The 16,803-nt window shown below is 47.7% G+C and overlaps 1 protein-coding gene across 1 annotated transcript in view; it reads left to right on the plus strand.

Annotated features, from left to right (window-relative positions):
• The first annotated feature begins 574 nt into the window (after positions 1–574).
• Positions 575–16,803, plus strand: part of LRRC38 (leucine rich repeat containing 38) — a 35,057-nt gene continuing 18,828 nt past the window's right edge. The window contains exon 1 of the mRNA XM_006127899.5: positions 575–1,397. Coding sequence (XP_006127961.3) covers positions 650–1,397 — 748 coding nt within the window. The 5' untranslated portion in view covers positions 575–649. The remainder of the gene's footprint in view (positions 1,398–16,803) is intronic.

Consider the following 16,803-nt stretch of genomic DNA (forward strand, 5'->3'; position numbering starts at 1 on the left):
CCTCCAGTTTACTCCAGTAGAGAACGGGACCCATATAAGCCAGGCTTGTGTCTGGCCTCCTGGGAACATGAGCAGTGCGAAAAGTACCAGCAGAGGATCATAAAAAAGTAGCATGTAAAATGCCTAATAGATCAAGTGCCCCTGAGTTATGGGCCTATTCCCTTTGGGGAATGTAAGTCCTTTAACTGACATTACACTTGAGCCCAAGCATAAGAAGCCAGTACTTTCCGGAAGGACACCCAGTTCCACCTCAGCTGAAAAGCTGGCCTGTGCCCTGGAAAAGAAAGGAGAACTCAGCAGTTGTCCAGGTTGGCTTCTTCCCCCTGCCCGGTTTGGGGGCTCTGAACACTTAGAACTGGGGGGGGGGGGGAGGGGGAAGCCGGTGGAGGGGAGAACTAAAACTACTGGCTTCCTCAGCTTTCCCTGCCCGCTAACCAGGAACTAGTTAAACTTTCGCTGCGCCTTGCAGAGCCGCACAAGGGCTTTGGCTGGAAGAAGCAGGCTGCAGCCTTTGCAAGATCAGCCCTTCGCCCTGTCCTCCCCCCTTGCTCCGGCGTTATACATCCCCCAGCTTGTAGATCCTCCCCTTGCTCTCCTCCCCCAGCCTCCCCTCCCCTTTCCTCCCCAGCCTGCTGCTATCTGAGCTAGGATGGTACGTGATCTCTTGGAGACCAGCACACGCGCGCCAATACGCACACGCCCCGGCGGGCACTGCTACCCCGCGGAGCAACATGTCTTTCTCCTAGCAGCGGTGCCCCTCACAGCCTGCCAGTCCTTGACGATGTGGCCATGCTTTCCTCTCTGCCTCCTGCTTTCCCTCTCGCTGCTCCTGCCCCCGGGGCATCTCTGCCCCCCTCTCTGTAGCTGCCTGGACTACCACACCATAGACTGCCGGGACCAAGGGCTGCCCAGTGTCCCGAACCCCTTCCCGCTGGACGTGCGGAAACTCCTGGTGGCTGACAACAACATCCAGGCAATCCCGGCGGATTTTTTTATCTTTTATGGCGACCTGGTGTACCTGGACTTCAGGAATAACTCCATCGCCGCCTTGGAGGGCGGCACGTTCAGCAGCTCCGCCAAGCTGGTGTTCTTGGACCTCAGCTACAATAATTTAACCCAGCTGGAGGCCGGGATATTCAGGTCGGCGGAGAAGCTGATCAAACTGAGCCTCGGGAACAATCGCCTGGTGGAGGTGGACGAGGCTGCGTTTGAGAACCTGGAGCAGCTGCAGGTGTTGGAGCTGAACGACAACAACTTGCAGAGCCTCAGCGTGGCGGCCCTGGAGGCGCTGCCCGCCCTCCGGACCATCCGCCTGGAGGGCAACCCCTGGGTCTGCGACTGTGACTTTGCCAACCTCTTCAGCTGGATCCAAGAGAACGCCTCCAAGCTCCAGAAAGGTACAGCTAGCTGCAGGACTGGCAAGGGGCAGCCTCTGTGTGTGTGTGTGTGACACACACACTCTTTCAGGTAGTGTGTGAGACAGGTGCACTCTTCCAGTCAGCTTGTGTGTGTGCGCATGTGTGAGACGTGCACTTTTCCAACCAGCGTTTGTGTGTGTGAGAGACAGGTACCCTCTTCCAGGCAGCATGTGTGTGTGTGTGTGTGTGACACGTGCACTCTTCCAGGCAGCTTGTGTGTGTGCACATGTGTGTGAGACGTGCACTTTTCCTGGCAGCGTTTGTGTGTGTGAGAGACACGTGCCCTCTTCCAGGCAGTGTGTGTGTGTGTGTGTGTGTGACACGTGCACTCTTCCAGGCAGCTTGTGTGTGTGCGTGTGTGTGACACGTGCACTCTTCCAGGCAGCCTGTGTGTGTGTTTCTGTGTGTGTGAAACACGTGTACTCTTTTAGGCAGTGTGTGTGAGTGTGAGACACACACTCTTGCAGGTAGCTTGTGAGTGTGTGAGACATGTGCACTCTTCCAGTCAGCTTGTGTGTGTGCATGTGTGTGTGACGTGTACTTTTCCAGGCAGCGTTTGTGTGTGTGACACATGCCCTCTTCCAGGCAGCTTGTGTGTGTGTGTGTGTGTGTGTGTGAGACACGCACTCTTTTAGGCTGTGTGTGAGTGTGTGAGATGCACTCTTTTAGGCTGCGTGTGAGTGTGAGACACATGCACTCTTCTAGTCAGTTTGTGTGTGAGACAGGTGTGTGTGTGACAGAGAGAGAGAGAGATGCGCACTTTTCCTGCTAATCAGCTTGTCCGTCCAGTGACCTTTTAGTACTAACATCCCCCTCCCAGGAAATGGGATATTTGGGCCCTATGATGAAACCTCTCCAGGTGGAGAAGAGCCTTTTCAAACCAGGTGGCCGCACCCTGATTCTCTTCCAGGCTTTAGTTTCTATTAAGTAAATGCATAGATTGCCTTTAATAAGCCCTTGGAATGGCTGACTCTTTGTGTCAGCACACGGGGGAACTTGATTTTACCCTGCCTCGATTTTCTAGGAAGCAGCCCCGAGAGCTCGAGCTGCCAAATCTGGAATTACCCGACATGGCAAAGCACTTAGTCCTGGGGTTTGGCTGGTTATTTTCAGATGCACTTTGAAATGATATTAAAGGTGCCATGTGCAGGAATCCAGACATGCCCTGCCCAGCCCAAGGCTCTTCATAATCTGACAAGCTTTAGCTGGAGATCAACCACAGGTCAGGGTTCCCAACAAGCACCGGGGTGAGAAACTCCTGCCATTAACCCCCTCAGAGGCCCATGGGTGCCAAACAGCCAGGAGTGGACGTGGTGATGGGGCTACTGGAGGGCACACAAGGTAACACCCCTCATGAGATCACTGCTGCCTAGTCTGCTTCTGAGCTAAGCTGTGTTTGGCTGGGGTTGGGGGGAGGGAGGGGGATAAAAGGCTGAGGTTTGATCACCAGGGAGAACAGGAGGTGGAGAAAGGAAGAAGCCATTCTCTAAAGAGCATCTCTGGGTATTTCCTGCAGTGTCGGAGGCAGAGGGAGAAAAACACTGAATGAGCCAAGAAAACAGTATCAGGAGCTTTTCCCTCCTGTTTGTCACTAGAGGCTGTCACACTTGTGTGAGCTCTCCTTGTGCCCATCCCCTTGGGGGGCACGTCTGATACATGAATTTGCTTTGCCCTAGATGCTCAAGGATGTCATGAGACCTATTAGAGATGGATGAAGTGATTGGGGGAGAAAAATGTTCGTCTCCCCACCCCTGCTGGGCGGGAGCCTAATCTCGACCAGCTTCCCCCAGCAAGTCTGAGCCAGCTTGAGTCTGTCTTGGACTCAGAGCTGTGTGTTGGCCCACCTCCCCTGAAGCATGTGAGCCCATCTCTTCCCCTTATCCAGAGCAAACCTCCAGTCGGCGGCCCCTCTGTGTTCCAGCTGAACCTTCTTCCATTTCCCCTACCTGCTCATCTGAACAGTGCGCCGAACCTTTAACTGATTGAAGATTCTGATCATTCCTCCCTTCCTCCATACACAACACTTCATCTGAGCCAGCAATTTATCCCTCATTTCCTCCCCATTTACTTAGTCAATCTTTTATCCATCCCCCCTTAACCCAAACCAATCTGTTCCACCTTCAAAAATATCCTAATAATGACACTCTCTTTTCCCCAATTTGCATCCCCTTTCAGCATAGCTACTTTCACCCTCCCATTGCTTTTATGCCTGTTCCTAAGTGTGCCTGTGTTTCTTAGATCTGCAAATCCCTAGAGATCAAGTTTTCTTACAGGCTTTCCCCATATTTACTGGGGTCAGCCAGGCTAGAAACACCCTGGCAGCATGTTTTGTTTCAGCCATTTCCAACCCCAGATGAACCCAAGAATATCTATACATTTGTTCGGAGGTTCAGAAGGAGTTAAGAGGGAAATCATCTGTAAGTCTCAGACTCTGGGCAAAAGTAAAAGAGGTAAATAACTACGGTAACATGGTAGGGAGCTGCCAAATCAGAAAGAGCAGGTAGAGGAGACATTTCTAGAACAAATAACAGACAAATCCAAAACACAAGATTTAGAAGTAACGGAGGACGTTAGCTATCCAGATATCTGTTGGAAAAGTAATATAGTACACCCCAAAATTCCCAGTAAGTTGTTGGCATGTATTGGGGACAATTTTTTTGTTTCTAAAAGTGGAGGAAGTAACCAGAGGATGGCCATTTTGGACTAGATTCTGACCGACAAGGATGAATTGGTGGTGAATCTGAAGGTGGAAGGAATTTTGGGTCAAAGTGATCATGCTGAAATCATAGGCGCGGGGAGTAGGATGCGAGGGGGGCTGTGACAGCACCTCCAGGTTTGGCTTCTTGGTGCCCATAGGTTGGCCATGTTTTCGACCTGCTGTCAGCTCTGCTAGCCCTGCGTCCTGGCCTCCAGGTGGCCCCACCCATCCCAGGGTCCCACCACCAGCCAGCCTCAAGGTCCAGGCCACTGGCCCTGGAATCTCCGCTGCCACATGGGGTTCCACAGCCAGCCAGGCTCTGCTCCTCACCTGAGCTCTGCAGCCACTTCCAGCTGTGGCTAGATTTGCAATTCCCCTGGACCAGACACATCAGACTGAAGCTATTTGTTATTTGCGTCAATGGCATCCGATCTGGGAGAGTTGGCAGCCCTACGTGTGACCCCAACTTGGGGTGGTGAGGTGAACAGAGATAAGGGGGGCACAGCTCAGCACCCCCACCCTAAAATAGTTCCAGCACGACTGTATGACTTGATAGATTTCATTACTCTAAGGCAAGGTGTGATCATCAGAATAAGGGTAATGCAGCTCCTAAAAAGCTGACTTTAACAAACTAAGAGAACTGGGAAATAAGATCCCATGGGGGGGGAAATCTACAGGAAAATGGAATTCAGGAGACTTGGGAGTCTTTCACACAGATGGTATTAAAAGCCAAACTGCCAACTAGTCCAAAGTGAAGGAAAGAAAGGAAGAATAATGAAAAATATGGCTCCATCTTTAATGGCCTGAAAATCAAGAAGGTATTCTACAAAAAGTGGAAACAGGGACAGATTGCTAGGGAGGAGTTCAAAAAATAGCACAAGCACGTAGGGACAATATTAGAAAGGTAAGGCAGAGTGTGACTTACACCTTGCAAGGAACATAAAAGAGTAGGAGGTTCTATAAATACATTAGGAGCTAGAGAAAAAAAGGAAAGGATCTGTCCTCTTCTTAAGGGGGGCAAAAATTAGTAATTGATGACATCAAGAGGGTTGAGGTATTTAGTGCCTATTTTGCTTCAGTTTTCACTACAATGGTAAATTGTGACCAGGGATTTCAACAATTTCCACCCCAATATCAATCTCAAACTGGACCAGTCCAGACAAGAGATCCCGTTCTTGAAAGCTACAGTACAATTAAATGATGGTCACATAAACACCACTGTACAAGGGTGGTCCTTCGCCCCCCCCCCCTTTATACGTCCTTCAGTTTGGCTTTGTGACCCGAATAAATAGGTTCAAGCCTAGCCACGCCCCTTTGTCCGGTGTGTGCGTCTAAATTCGGGTCTACCACCCTTCTTTTCCTCTGGTCTATGGGATGCGGGGTAGGGGGGCCCAAGACTGCCCTCTCTTATGGGCCCCAGACCAGGGCCCTAAGGACAGGCTCTCGTAGTGTCCTGTCCGGCTGGTGGGGTTAATACCCGAAACTCCTCAGCCCACCTGCAAGTCCTCAAATGCCTTGCCCTGGGATGCTTCCTATCCCGCTAGCCGCGGTGGCGCTCTCCTTCCCTTGCTCTCCTCCTCTTCTCCAGACTCACCTCTCGCTTTCCAGACTCTCCTCTTGCTCCCCAGCCTCTCCAGGCTCTCCTTTCTTTTCCCAGTCTCTCCAGGCTCTCCTCTCACTCCCCCCAACCTCTCCAGGCTCTCCTTTTCATCCCCTCCTGGAGTCGTTCTCCCTGACATCACCCACTGACCCCGGGGTTGGGGTGTTCTGACACCTCCGACGTAGCCCGGAGCGTGGGATTCCCCCCGGCGTCCGGCCCCCGCGTCCATCAGCTGGGCCGTGGCCACCGAACAGCACGCAAGGGGCCTGTGTTTTCCGGCTCACCCCGAGGAACTCATACACCACCATGGGAGTAGTGCAGGGCGGCTCGGCCCCAGCTGAACGAGGCAGCTCCGACCCGTCACAACCACCCTATACCAGAAACCTACTGACTGCTATTCTTACCTACATGCCTGTAGCTTCCATGCAGGACACATCACATGATCCATTGACTACAGCCAATCCCTAAGATACAACCGGATTTGCTCCAATCCCACAGACAGAAACAAATACCTACAAGATCTTTATCGGGCATTCTTAAAACTTAAATACTCACCTGGGGCAGTGAGGAAACAGTGACAGAGCCAGACAAGTACCCAGAAATCAGGTACTTCAAGACAGGCAAACAAGGAAAATAACAGAACACCACTGGTCATCACCTTCAGCCCCCCGTTTAAATCCCTCCAGCGTATCATTGACAATCTACTGTTTATCCTGGAAAACAATCCCTCATTCTCACAGGCCTTAGGAGAGAGGCCAGTCCTTGCCTACAGACAGTGCCCCAACCTGAAGTAAATACTTAGCAGCAGTCACACACAACACCATTGATACATTTACCCAGGAACCTACGCCTGCAACAAACTCCATCACCAACTCTGTCCACACGTCTGTGTAAGCGACTCCATCAAAAGATCTAACCATATAAACCACAACATCAGGTGTGCATACACCTGCACATCCACTAACATGATATATGCCAGCAATGCCCTCTGCCATGTATATTGGCCAAACCAACAGTCTCTCCACCAAAGGATAACTGGACACAAATCAGACATCAGGAATGGTAACACATATAAAGCTGTACGGGAACATTTTAATTCTGTGGAGATCATGAATTTAAAAGTATCCATCCATTAACAAAATAGTTTTATCACCTGATTACAGAGGGAGACAACTGAACTGTAGTTCATTTACAAGTTCAACACTATCAACTTAGATCTGAATAAAGATCTTAACTGGTTAGCACACTACAAAGGCAATTTTCCCAACCTTTGATATTTCCATATCACATGCTATGAATGAGACACACCCAGCCTGACTTAATTAACTTCATTAACATTGGTCCTACAATTGCCAGGTAACTTCTTTTACTATTATATATACCATAGATTCTGTAATTTCTACTCCAACTCATCTGATGAAGTGGGTTTTACCCACAAAAACTCATGACCTAATACATTTGTTAGTGTCTAAGATGCCACAGGACTGCTTGTTGTTTTTAAAGATACCTAACATAATTAATATTAACAAGAGGGAAGGAAGAAAGCCAAAATAGTGAAAAAACAGGCAAAAGAATATGTTAGATGTAGTTAAGTCAGCAAGAGCTGATGAAATTTATCATAGGTTACTTAAGGGACTAGCTGAAGAAAGTTTGAAGCCATTTGCATTTATCTTTGAGAACTCAGGGACTGTGGGCTAAGTAGGGCAGCCAATGTTATGCCTGGAAACAGTCTAGCGAGGAAAGACAGGGACAAATTGTGCAGGTTTCAAGATAAAGATCTGAGCTCAGCACCATGTTTTACCTTTTCACGTCTATAGCAATTCCAGCGTTTGACTATCACAATACATGTGAATTGGGAAAGCTGAAATACGTGGAACTGGGAAATTTAAGGGTAGAAGGACTGATTCATTGGTTCCCTGTGCCCCTTTGCACCATCTCTAATGCCCCATTCAGTGCACTGGGCCCTTGGCAGGCTCACAGCTGGTTCAGGACATCAGGGTGGATAGGAGGAAGACTGAGCATGCCAGGAGAGGCAGAAAGCAGACTCCTGCTATTCTGTAGCCACTGTAACACCCCAGAAGTGCAGCATTCAGACACTACTGTGAAATATGGCCCCTGCAAGGATTAGAGACAGGTGGAGGAAACAGAAAATAAGTGGCTGGAAGAGAGAAACTTCAGGACAGAGTAAGATGCTGTAAATTTGTCTTGATCGTGAGCTTAAAATAAGAAAATGCAGTTTAATGTGCCCCGTCTCTTCTGTATAACAGAGAATGAGACAAACTGGAGATGAGTATTGAATCTACCAACCAGTGGAGCCAACAGACCCGTCAGGCCCCAGGGCAAGATGGGAGAGGTGGCTCCACTCCTCTGAAGGGGTGGAGACTCAGGTAGAAGGGGCAGGGCGGTATCTCACGTCCCCCAGGCATCCCTCAGTGCTGACCACCATGTGCCATGCCTATCCCTGTCAGCCCTCCGTGTTGCCTGGAGCATGCTGGGCAGCACTCCGGCCACCACTGCTGTGGCAGTAGTAGCAGCAGTAGCCAGGAGCCCTGGGTCCTTGTGAACCACCAGGCCCTGGGGCAATTGGACTTGGCTCCCCTCCCCACCTTAAAATGGGATCCTGGTCCAAAAATGCCTTGGGTTTTGGCCTGACAAAATAGATACCCAGCTGATGGACGTTGAACCCCTGGTGGATGAAGTTTGAAAAAAAATCAAACCACCAGTGTAGTTCATCTGAATAGATATCCCATTCTGCTGCAGCAGACACGGGCCAGTCCCCAGCACAATTCATCCCAAATGCCCTCTGTCCCCCTACACTCCAAATGCTTGGATCAGTCGGTGAACCACAATTCAACCCATGACGTCTTGCAAGACCTGCCTTCATTGCGCCTGGTTTCTAATCAGCAGGGCAGCTACTGAAAAAGGCTGGTGATGTTACTATTTCTGCTGGTTTGTTTCTGTTTGTCCGGAAAGTCTCTTCCCAGCTGAGCTGCTGCTGCCTAGCTCGCTCTGTTGCTTCACACAAACAGCAGGCATTGGATTCCTTGCACAGATCTTAGCCTTTCTGTGCCCCAACCTTTAATTCTAAAGAAAACTTTACTCTTCTTCTCACACCCTTAATTGCAGGCAGACTTGCAATTTATTGCACTCAAAAGTTTTGCACTCAAAGCTGTTGGCTTGACCAATGTTACAGAAGACGAGTTCTTTTTAAAATACATAAAAATGTTGAATTTTCATCACAATCCAGAACAAAGGTCTAGGTTGTTTTCTGATCTAAATTGTTTCACTTTTAGTGAAGGCAGAATTTGTGCAGTGCATCAGGCTGCCCAAAGAAGTGAAGATCCCTGTAATAATGATATTTTGATTGTAGATAAGCGGGGAGCTCAACATTTTTTTGACCTTCCCAACATGCTAGAAAAAACTCCATGGCCCAGCTATGCCACCACAACTACTTTTCTGTATATAAAAGCCGGGGCCAGGTAAGGGATAACAAGCAGGGGAAGTGTCCGGGGTTGCCCCGTGGAGATACATTGCAGGGTTTTGGCTTTCTGCCTTGGTCCCTAGTGAGTCTAATACGGGCTCTGCTTGGTGGTCCCCCTGAAACCTGCTGGGAGCCCCCCTGGAAGCCACAGACTCCTGGTTGAGAACCACTGGTATGGGCGGAACCTCTGTAAACCGGGATTCTCTGGTCCGACAACATCCATGATCCAGTAGGACTCCAGATGTTCCTGGACCAGAGAGCCCCAGCAGCCAGGAGTCCAGGGGCAGGAGGGATGGCAGCTGGGAGCCCTGTCAAGGCTGGGAGCTCAGCCTGGCTGATGACTGGAGTTTTGCCGGAGCAACAGCAGCAGGGTCAGTGGCCAATAGCAGGGCTGTGAGCCCTGCAGGGATGATGGCAGAGGAGCCAGTGGCAGTGGGGCTGTTAGCCCAGCCGGGCCAGCATTGACCTCCTCTGGTCTGGCAAACTCCCTTGTTCAGGACCAGTCATGTTCCCAGGGTGCCCGCCAAGGGAGGTCCAACCTGTATCTGGCATCTCTTCTCTGAAAAGATGCAAAAAGTGCTTTCCAAACTATGGATGGAATTCATTCCGATATATACATTTGGTGCAGTCTCTGCACCGGGGGTGAATTTCATTGTATATATTCATGTGGCACCATTGAATTACAACAGCCAGGTGGGTGACGGGTGCACAGAATGCTAAGAATAGTAAGGGGAGGAAACCAGGGCCAATGTCTGCTTTAAGAAATCTTCCATGAGATCCTTTAGAACCTCCACAAAGTCCTTCTTATTAAAGGTTCCGTTTGAAAGATTCCCCCAGGCACTCACCCATAGGCTATGTCTTCACTGCATGCTTATTTCTAAATAACTCAGGTTATTTTAGTAACAGAGTGTGTGTCTACACAGCAAGCCCATTATTTTGAAATAATGGGCTTCCTATTCCGACTTCTCTACCTCTCATTTCCCAAGGAGTAAGGGAAGTCGAAGGAAGAGTGTAGGCAGCGCCTAAAACCGAGTTCAGATACTTCAACTTCAGCTGCGCAATTAACATAGCTGAAGTTGCGTAGCTTAACTCAACTTTAGCCCACCGTGATAGTGAATGCCTGGAACTCTACACGAAAGAAGGGCTGAGTTGGCTTTGCCAGGATTTGACTCCGTTGTTTGCAGGAGTCAAGCACATTCACATTTAGGCTTATACCATTGTGGCATTCCCCCTGCTTCGTTCTGTTGACTCCATAACACATTGCTGGGTTTTACTGGAGGTAATTGACAAGGTCCACATTCACCAAAATGGAGACTTTCAGAGGAAAGAAGCTCTCATGGGCTCCTTTAAGGAACCTGATAGAAGGAGGGTAAGACATGTGTGACAGGTTGAACCTCTCTAGTCTAGCACCATAGGGACTTGACCAGAGCAGAACCAGAGATTTTGCCAGACCACGGGAGGTCAATATTGTCTATCAGTATTACCAACTCTGCCACTGCTCTCTGGGCTGTTAGAAGACATTTAGGGACAAATTAGAGCTAAATAACACCACAAAACACTGAGAGCCAGAAACTGTAAACAAACTCTATGGGTCTGCAGGAAGCTTGGTCATATCCATGATAAGTGGATGTCCAGCTAACTAAAATCGTGCCAGACCATGGAGGTTGCCGGACCAGAGTGCCAGACGAGAGAGGTGATAGAAATGTAGCCATGTTAGTCTGGTGTAGCTGAAACAAAAAACAGGACTATGTAGCACTTTAAAGACTAACAAGATGGTTTATTAGATGATGAGCTTTCGTGGGCCAGACCCACTTCCTCAGATCAAATAGTGGAAGAAAATTGTCACAACCATATATACCAAAGGATACAATTTAAAAAATGAACACATATGAAAAGGACAAATCAAATTTCAGAACAGAAGGGGGATGGGGGGAAGGTAAATGTCTGTGAGGTAATGATATTAGAGGTGATAATTGGGGAAGCTATCTTTGTAATGGGTAAGATAACTAGATCCTTTGTTCAGACTCAGGTGTAAAGTGTCGAATTTTAGCATGAATAACAGTTCTGAGGATTCTCTTTCAAGTGCAGTCTTAAAAGGCTTTTGAAGCAGGATGCAGGTAATTAAGTCGTTGAGACAATGTCCTTTCTGGTTGAAATGGCAAGAAACTGTTTTTTCTTTGTGATCCTGTCTAATATCTGTTTTGTGGGCATTGATCCTTTGACGAAGTGTCTGAGACGTATGTCCAATGTACATAGCAGACGGACTAGAGAGGTTCAACCTGTATTTAAAAAGTGAGAGCTAATGCAGGGCATTTGGAGGATTGGTGTGAATAACTTTGAGGCCCATTCACTCCATCCAAGTCCATTGGGTCTGCAGAACTGGTCTAGGTCTTGGATGAAACCATGACCCAACAGAAGTCGAAGTCCAGGATTTCATCCATCGTCTCGTCAGATTTCTGGTACTTGCTGCTTCATGAAGAGCTAGCAATGTCATTAAAATGCAACCCTGTTGCTCCTGCTGTCTGCAACAACCTTCCTGTATCTCCAGCCCTCATCTGCTCACTCTCTCTTTCTCTCTCTCTCTCTCTCTCTCTCTCTCTTGCTCATTCTCATCTCAGCTGGAAATGCATGTTTCCTCCCTGGCCTAACTATCTTAATTTCACTCTTCCAGTGCTATTATTTACTGCTGCAGACCCCGATGCTGCAATTTGCGGCTTATAGGTGCACCATGAACTGTAGGATCAGGGCCCAACTTTGCCATTTTATCATTTAACCCTGAGCATGCAGCTTGGAAGGAAGATGCTATTTTAAAAATTAAACGCTGTAAAAGGACCCCGTTGAGTCTCCCCTCGCAGGTGCCAAAGCTGGATTCAGATGTAACACAGGTACTGACGGGAATTCAAGTCGCCTGGGGTGCCCATATTTAATTAAGTGCTTTGTACAGGTCTCTATTGCTATTTTATTCCTTGCATGGACATGCCTTGGGTAGCTGTGAGCGTGACCTTGTTTACTAATGGCTAATGCATTTTTAACATGACTTTTAATTAGAGTTTAAGTTGCCCTTGAAGTGTGACTGTGGTGTCTCCTTTCTGTCATCTTGCCCTCTTTCCACCCCACCTCCAGCTAGTGTCTTAGGAACAAGCTTTTTCAGGAAGGATGAGGACGCAGCTGTGCTACATTGGTCTCACAAAGAGCAGCCATCGTGTCATTGAAACCAGTGTCAACCACACAGGCATTCCCCTCCTGTTGCTATTCAATGCACATCCCAATTAACCCCCCACCCTACACTTGACAGGAACAAAAGGCTTTGATGGTCTTATTTGCTGGCCTGCTGCAGCTGTAGAACTATGTGAAGGATTTGTATCCCCAGCCAGGGCTGGGGAACCTGTTTTGGGCCAGGGGCCGCAGACCCACCAAAAAATCAGTGGGGGGGCTGCACAAAAGTGAGAAGCAAAAAACCCCCAAACAAACCCTCACTGACGTGGTCCCCAACTGAGGAGAAAGACACCCCCCCACATTCCCCTAGCACAGCAGAGCGTGGGGGGTCCAGACGAGTAGATTTTGTATGCTCCAGCCCCAGGCAGAGCACCATCACGGTCTCCCCAATAATGGGAGAGGGCAGCCCTGAGCCTCAGGGGCTGGATCCAGGCAAGCCGGGGGCTGCATCTGGCACCTGGGCCTGAGGTTCCCCACCCCTGATTTAAGCAGAAGGTGGAGACTACGAATGGCGTCTAATAAAGCAATATGGTATGATATAATCCATGGGATGCGCCTCCTCCTTTTCTGGTCGAGGTTGCCCACTATGCTTGCCATTTACAAGGTTCCTACCAGAGGTGCCATGGTTATAAATGTAGGAAATCAATGATCTGGGATTTAGGGAGTGCTAGGGCAGCTAGAGAACTGGTTTTCACTTTGCACCATTCATCACTGTTTTCAACATGGTTTAACGGCACAGTGGGTTCAATGACGGTGCTGCCTACACTAGTGCTTCTATGCAGGCCTGCCACGGGGGGAGGAAAAGGGCAAAGAGAACAATTGCCCCAAGGCCCAGCGATTCTAAAGGGCCCCTTATATGGCCACCACAATGCATCCCTTCCCGGTGCACTCTAAACAGCTCTAAGGGCTGTGGGGGAGCGGGAGCAGTGTTGTAGTCAGTTTAGCTACCTCCCCGATATAGAACGCTTAGAGATGAGCTGCCCAACAGAACTGGGGAGAAGTCTAGGAATGAGCGAGGGAGAAGAAGAGTGACGGTGCATAACAGGTGCAGCTGAGATTATGGGCAAGCTTTCTGGAGTGAGGAAGTAGAAATTAAATTGAATGCAGTAACAGGAAACCAACGCGGGCTTCCGGGGTGGAGGAGGTGGTTGGAGTAATGGAAAAGAACGACTTTAGGAACAGAGTTTTTTTGTGCACTGGGGAGAGGTCAAAGGGGAAGGTTACAATGGGCGAGAGTCCAGAGATGATGGAGTCATGCTATGGAGTCTAAAATGGTATGTTTTAATGTGTCTGTATTCTATTCATGTGGGTTCTTACTGCCAGCAGACATGACATCAGTGGCCCTAAAGAACTCGGTGAAAATGGTAAATGTTAATTTCAAAAGGTGTCCAATAAGTAAAGGCAGAAGTTCCATTTAAATGTCTAGCCAGCTGGAAAGTTAGTCAAACTAGTGAACTTTCTGTCACTCCTATCTTCTGGCTGTTAGTATCTGTGTGTGTTTATCGGTTATACACACTAGGCTGCTTTTCCACTGTGTGCTTGCATAGAATTAGAACAAGCTTCCACTGAAAAGGCAGGAGATTAACTTCCAATGTTCCATCTGATTTTTTCCTCGCATGTGGAATAAATTTTACCATGTGCACTGAGGTATGTGAGGATGTGCACCACCAGTAGAAACACATACCACTGGCTGTGGGTGCTCTGTCAATAACTGGGTAGCTTTTGAATTTCTCCCGAGTGGCCACCCAAGTACACAGTTACGGGAAACACTACTAGGGTACGTCTAGACGATGGAGCCATGTAGATTTGTTGTTTTGGAAAAGGGAAATGAAGCCGCGATTTAAATGATCGCGGCTTCATTTACATTTACATGGCTGCCGCGCTGAGCCGACAAACAGCTGATCAGCTGTTTGTCGGCTCGCGCGCTAGTCTGGACGTTCCCCCTGTCGACATCAAAGCCCTTTGTCGGCAGCCCCGGTAAACCTCATTCCAAGAGGAATAACAGGGCTGCCGACAAAGGGCTTTGATGTCGACAGGGAACGTCCAGACTAGCACGCGAGCCGACAAACAGCTGATCAGCTGTTTGTCGGCTCAGCGCGGCAGCCATGTAAATGTAAATGAAGCCGCGATCATTTAAATCGCGGCTTCATTTCCCTTTGCCTATGTGTCTAATCTACATGCCTCTGCCGACAGAGGCATGTAGTCTAGACACAGCCCTAAAGTCCATTTCTATAGCACAGTTTTTCATTGGGTATCAGTGCATATGCTGGCACATCTGACACATCATTAGTTTAGTACATAATATACAAGGCCAGAAATGGAAATAAAAGCTCTGAGACATCGCACACATTCAGTAGCTTTTAGTCTGTTCATGCAGAATCTCCTAACAGAAGTAAGATTCCTCCACAAGAGCCCTGCAGTGGTTTCTATATGTATGCTGAATCCTGCTCATTTGCAGAAAAATAATTGGTCACTGGCTCCTTTGGCTTCTTTTGTTCCTTGTTTTTAGGGTTTTCAGGAGAATTTTGGTAATCGCTATTTTACAAATTCACTCTGGCCGAAAGTTTTGGGCTGAATCAAAAGTATATTTAGAATCCAGACCCAGTTGTTCGATTTCCAAAGGTGATGAACACAATCAGATCTAACTGAAGGTAAACTGAAGTGAGTGCGAATTGTGAACACTCACCTGCTTTAAAAAAATAATCTTATCGGAAGTCGGTTCCTTACTGCATACATCCAGATTTGATTTTGTTTGTTTGTTTTTTGCTTTTCTTTTTTGGTAGCCATAGGCAAGAGCTGAATGGCATTTCAAATTTCCTTAGAACAGAACTCCTCCTTGGGACTTATTAATACATCAGTGCCAGTGTAAAAGCAGAAGAAACAGATATATAACTAAAGGCAAAATACCATACAAGGAATATAATGCCACATTTAAATAATTTCAAGTCACTTAAACCTCTCTAACATCAGCAAACAGCTACAATTTGACAAATATAATTTCCCATTTTTCTAGACAAGTCGGTGCGGAATATTCAAATGCTCTTCCTAACTCCCTCATGCAGGTTAAAATACAGCTGAGGGAAATATTTGCAGTAACTAATACATTTAGTTCCACTTTCTGCAGGCTAATTGCCTGCCACCATACGTAGGTTTTACAAATATATCAGTTATTCAATGGATAATTTACATTGACTTTTAACTAAGGCAACTGTAACTTTCTGGTATTAGGCAATTATAAATGTTAGTAGAAGTTGTCGTAAATAATTAAATTATGGTAATATCTGGAGGACCGAAGTGGGATTTGTGGAGAGTACTGTATTAAAAAAAGAGGCAATCCCTGACCTAGAAAGAAAACAGACTAAAGCAGTAGGGGGCAATCTAAGCAAGTGAGCAGGCCACATGAGTGGCCTTCCTTCATCTCAGTGGGCCTCAAGATTGTCATAATCGAGATGGTCTCCCGGGATAAGCTAATTTTGCTCACTGCGCTTGCACACCTAGAATTTGCCAGCTGAATCACGACAGCACTTTGATTGGATGCAGAGGGAGTGCATGGCTCTCACATTCAATGTTGTGTGCAACCCGCATGCACCTCACTCCATGTGCCTTTGCTTTAAGCACGTGCCACTTTAGTAATACTGGTAGGAATTATGCAGACAAAACCAGCAAAATCTGGCAACCCTGCACATGGGCAATGGTAAATAAAATGTCTCATGAGCCACACATAGAACCCTGAAGGGCTGCACATGGCCCTAGGACCACAGGTTACTCTCCACTGGACTAAAGTGATTGGATTGCGATACAAAAGGGCTTCAAAATATTCCTAATAAAAGGTATAACTAATACGAATATTTCTTACAACATCCCAAGGATTGGGAATAAGCATGGACAGCCTGTACTCAGAAGGTCCTTTAAAGCAGAGTCCAGTTAACCTGAGGCCAGGTGTGCTATTTGTTGCTTATCTTGAGCCACAGGAACATAAATGCAAATCAGAGGTTACCATCCAATATATCATCACAGGTTGCAGACATCTGGGGAACTATTTACTTCAGAGCCAAGAGGAGGCGATTTCAAAACAGTCAATAAGCCAGATGGGATGTAGCTAGAAACTTGTTTGGCTAAAGAGCACCAAGGACAAACATGATTGAATGACAGATCTTGAAGGCTGAAGAATTCCTACACAGCTCAAATGGACTGGGGTGTTTTGTGCCCTGTTGGGGTGGGGTAGGACAGCAGGGTCACATCCCTTTGGGTGGCCCAGTGTTTCTAATAGAGCTGGTTTTCTACATTTTTCCCTGAAACTTTCTTCCTTTTTTCTTCCCACTCCCACTCTCCAGATTAATTATTTTCCAGACTGTATCCATTTTCAAATCACTAAGCATGCACACAATCC

This window comes from Pelodiscus sinensis, chromosome 24 (genome assembly GCF_052426305.1).
Source record: "Pelodiscus sinensis isolate ZL-2025 chromosome 24, ASM5242630v1, whole genome shotgun sequence".
NCBI lineage: Eukaryota > Metazoa > Chordata > Testudines > Trionychidae > Pelodiscus > Pelodiscus sinensis.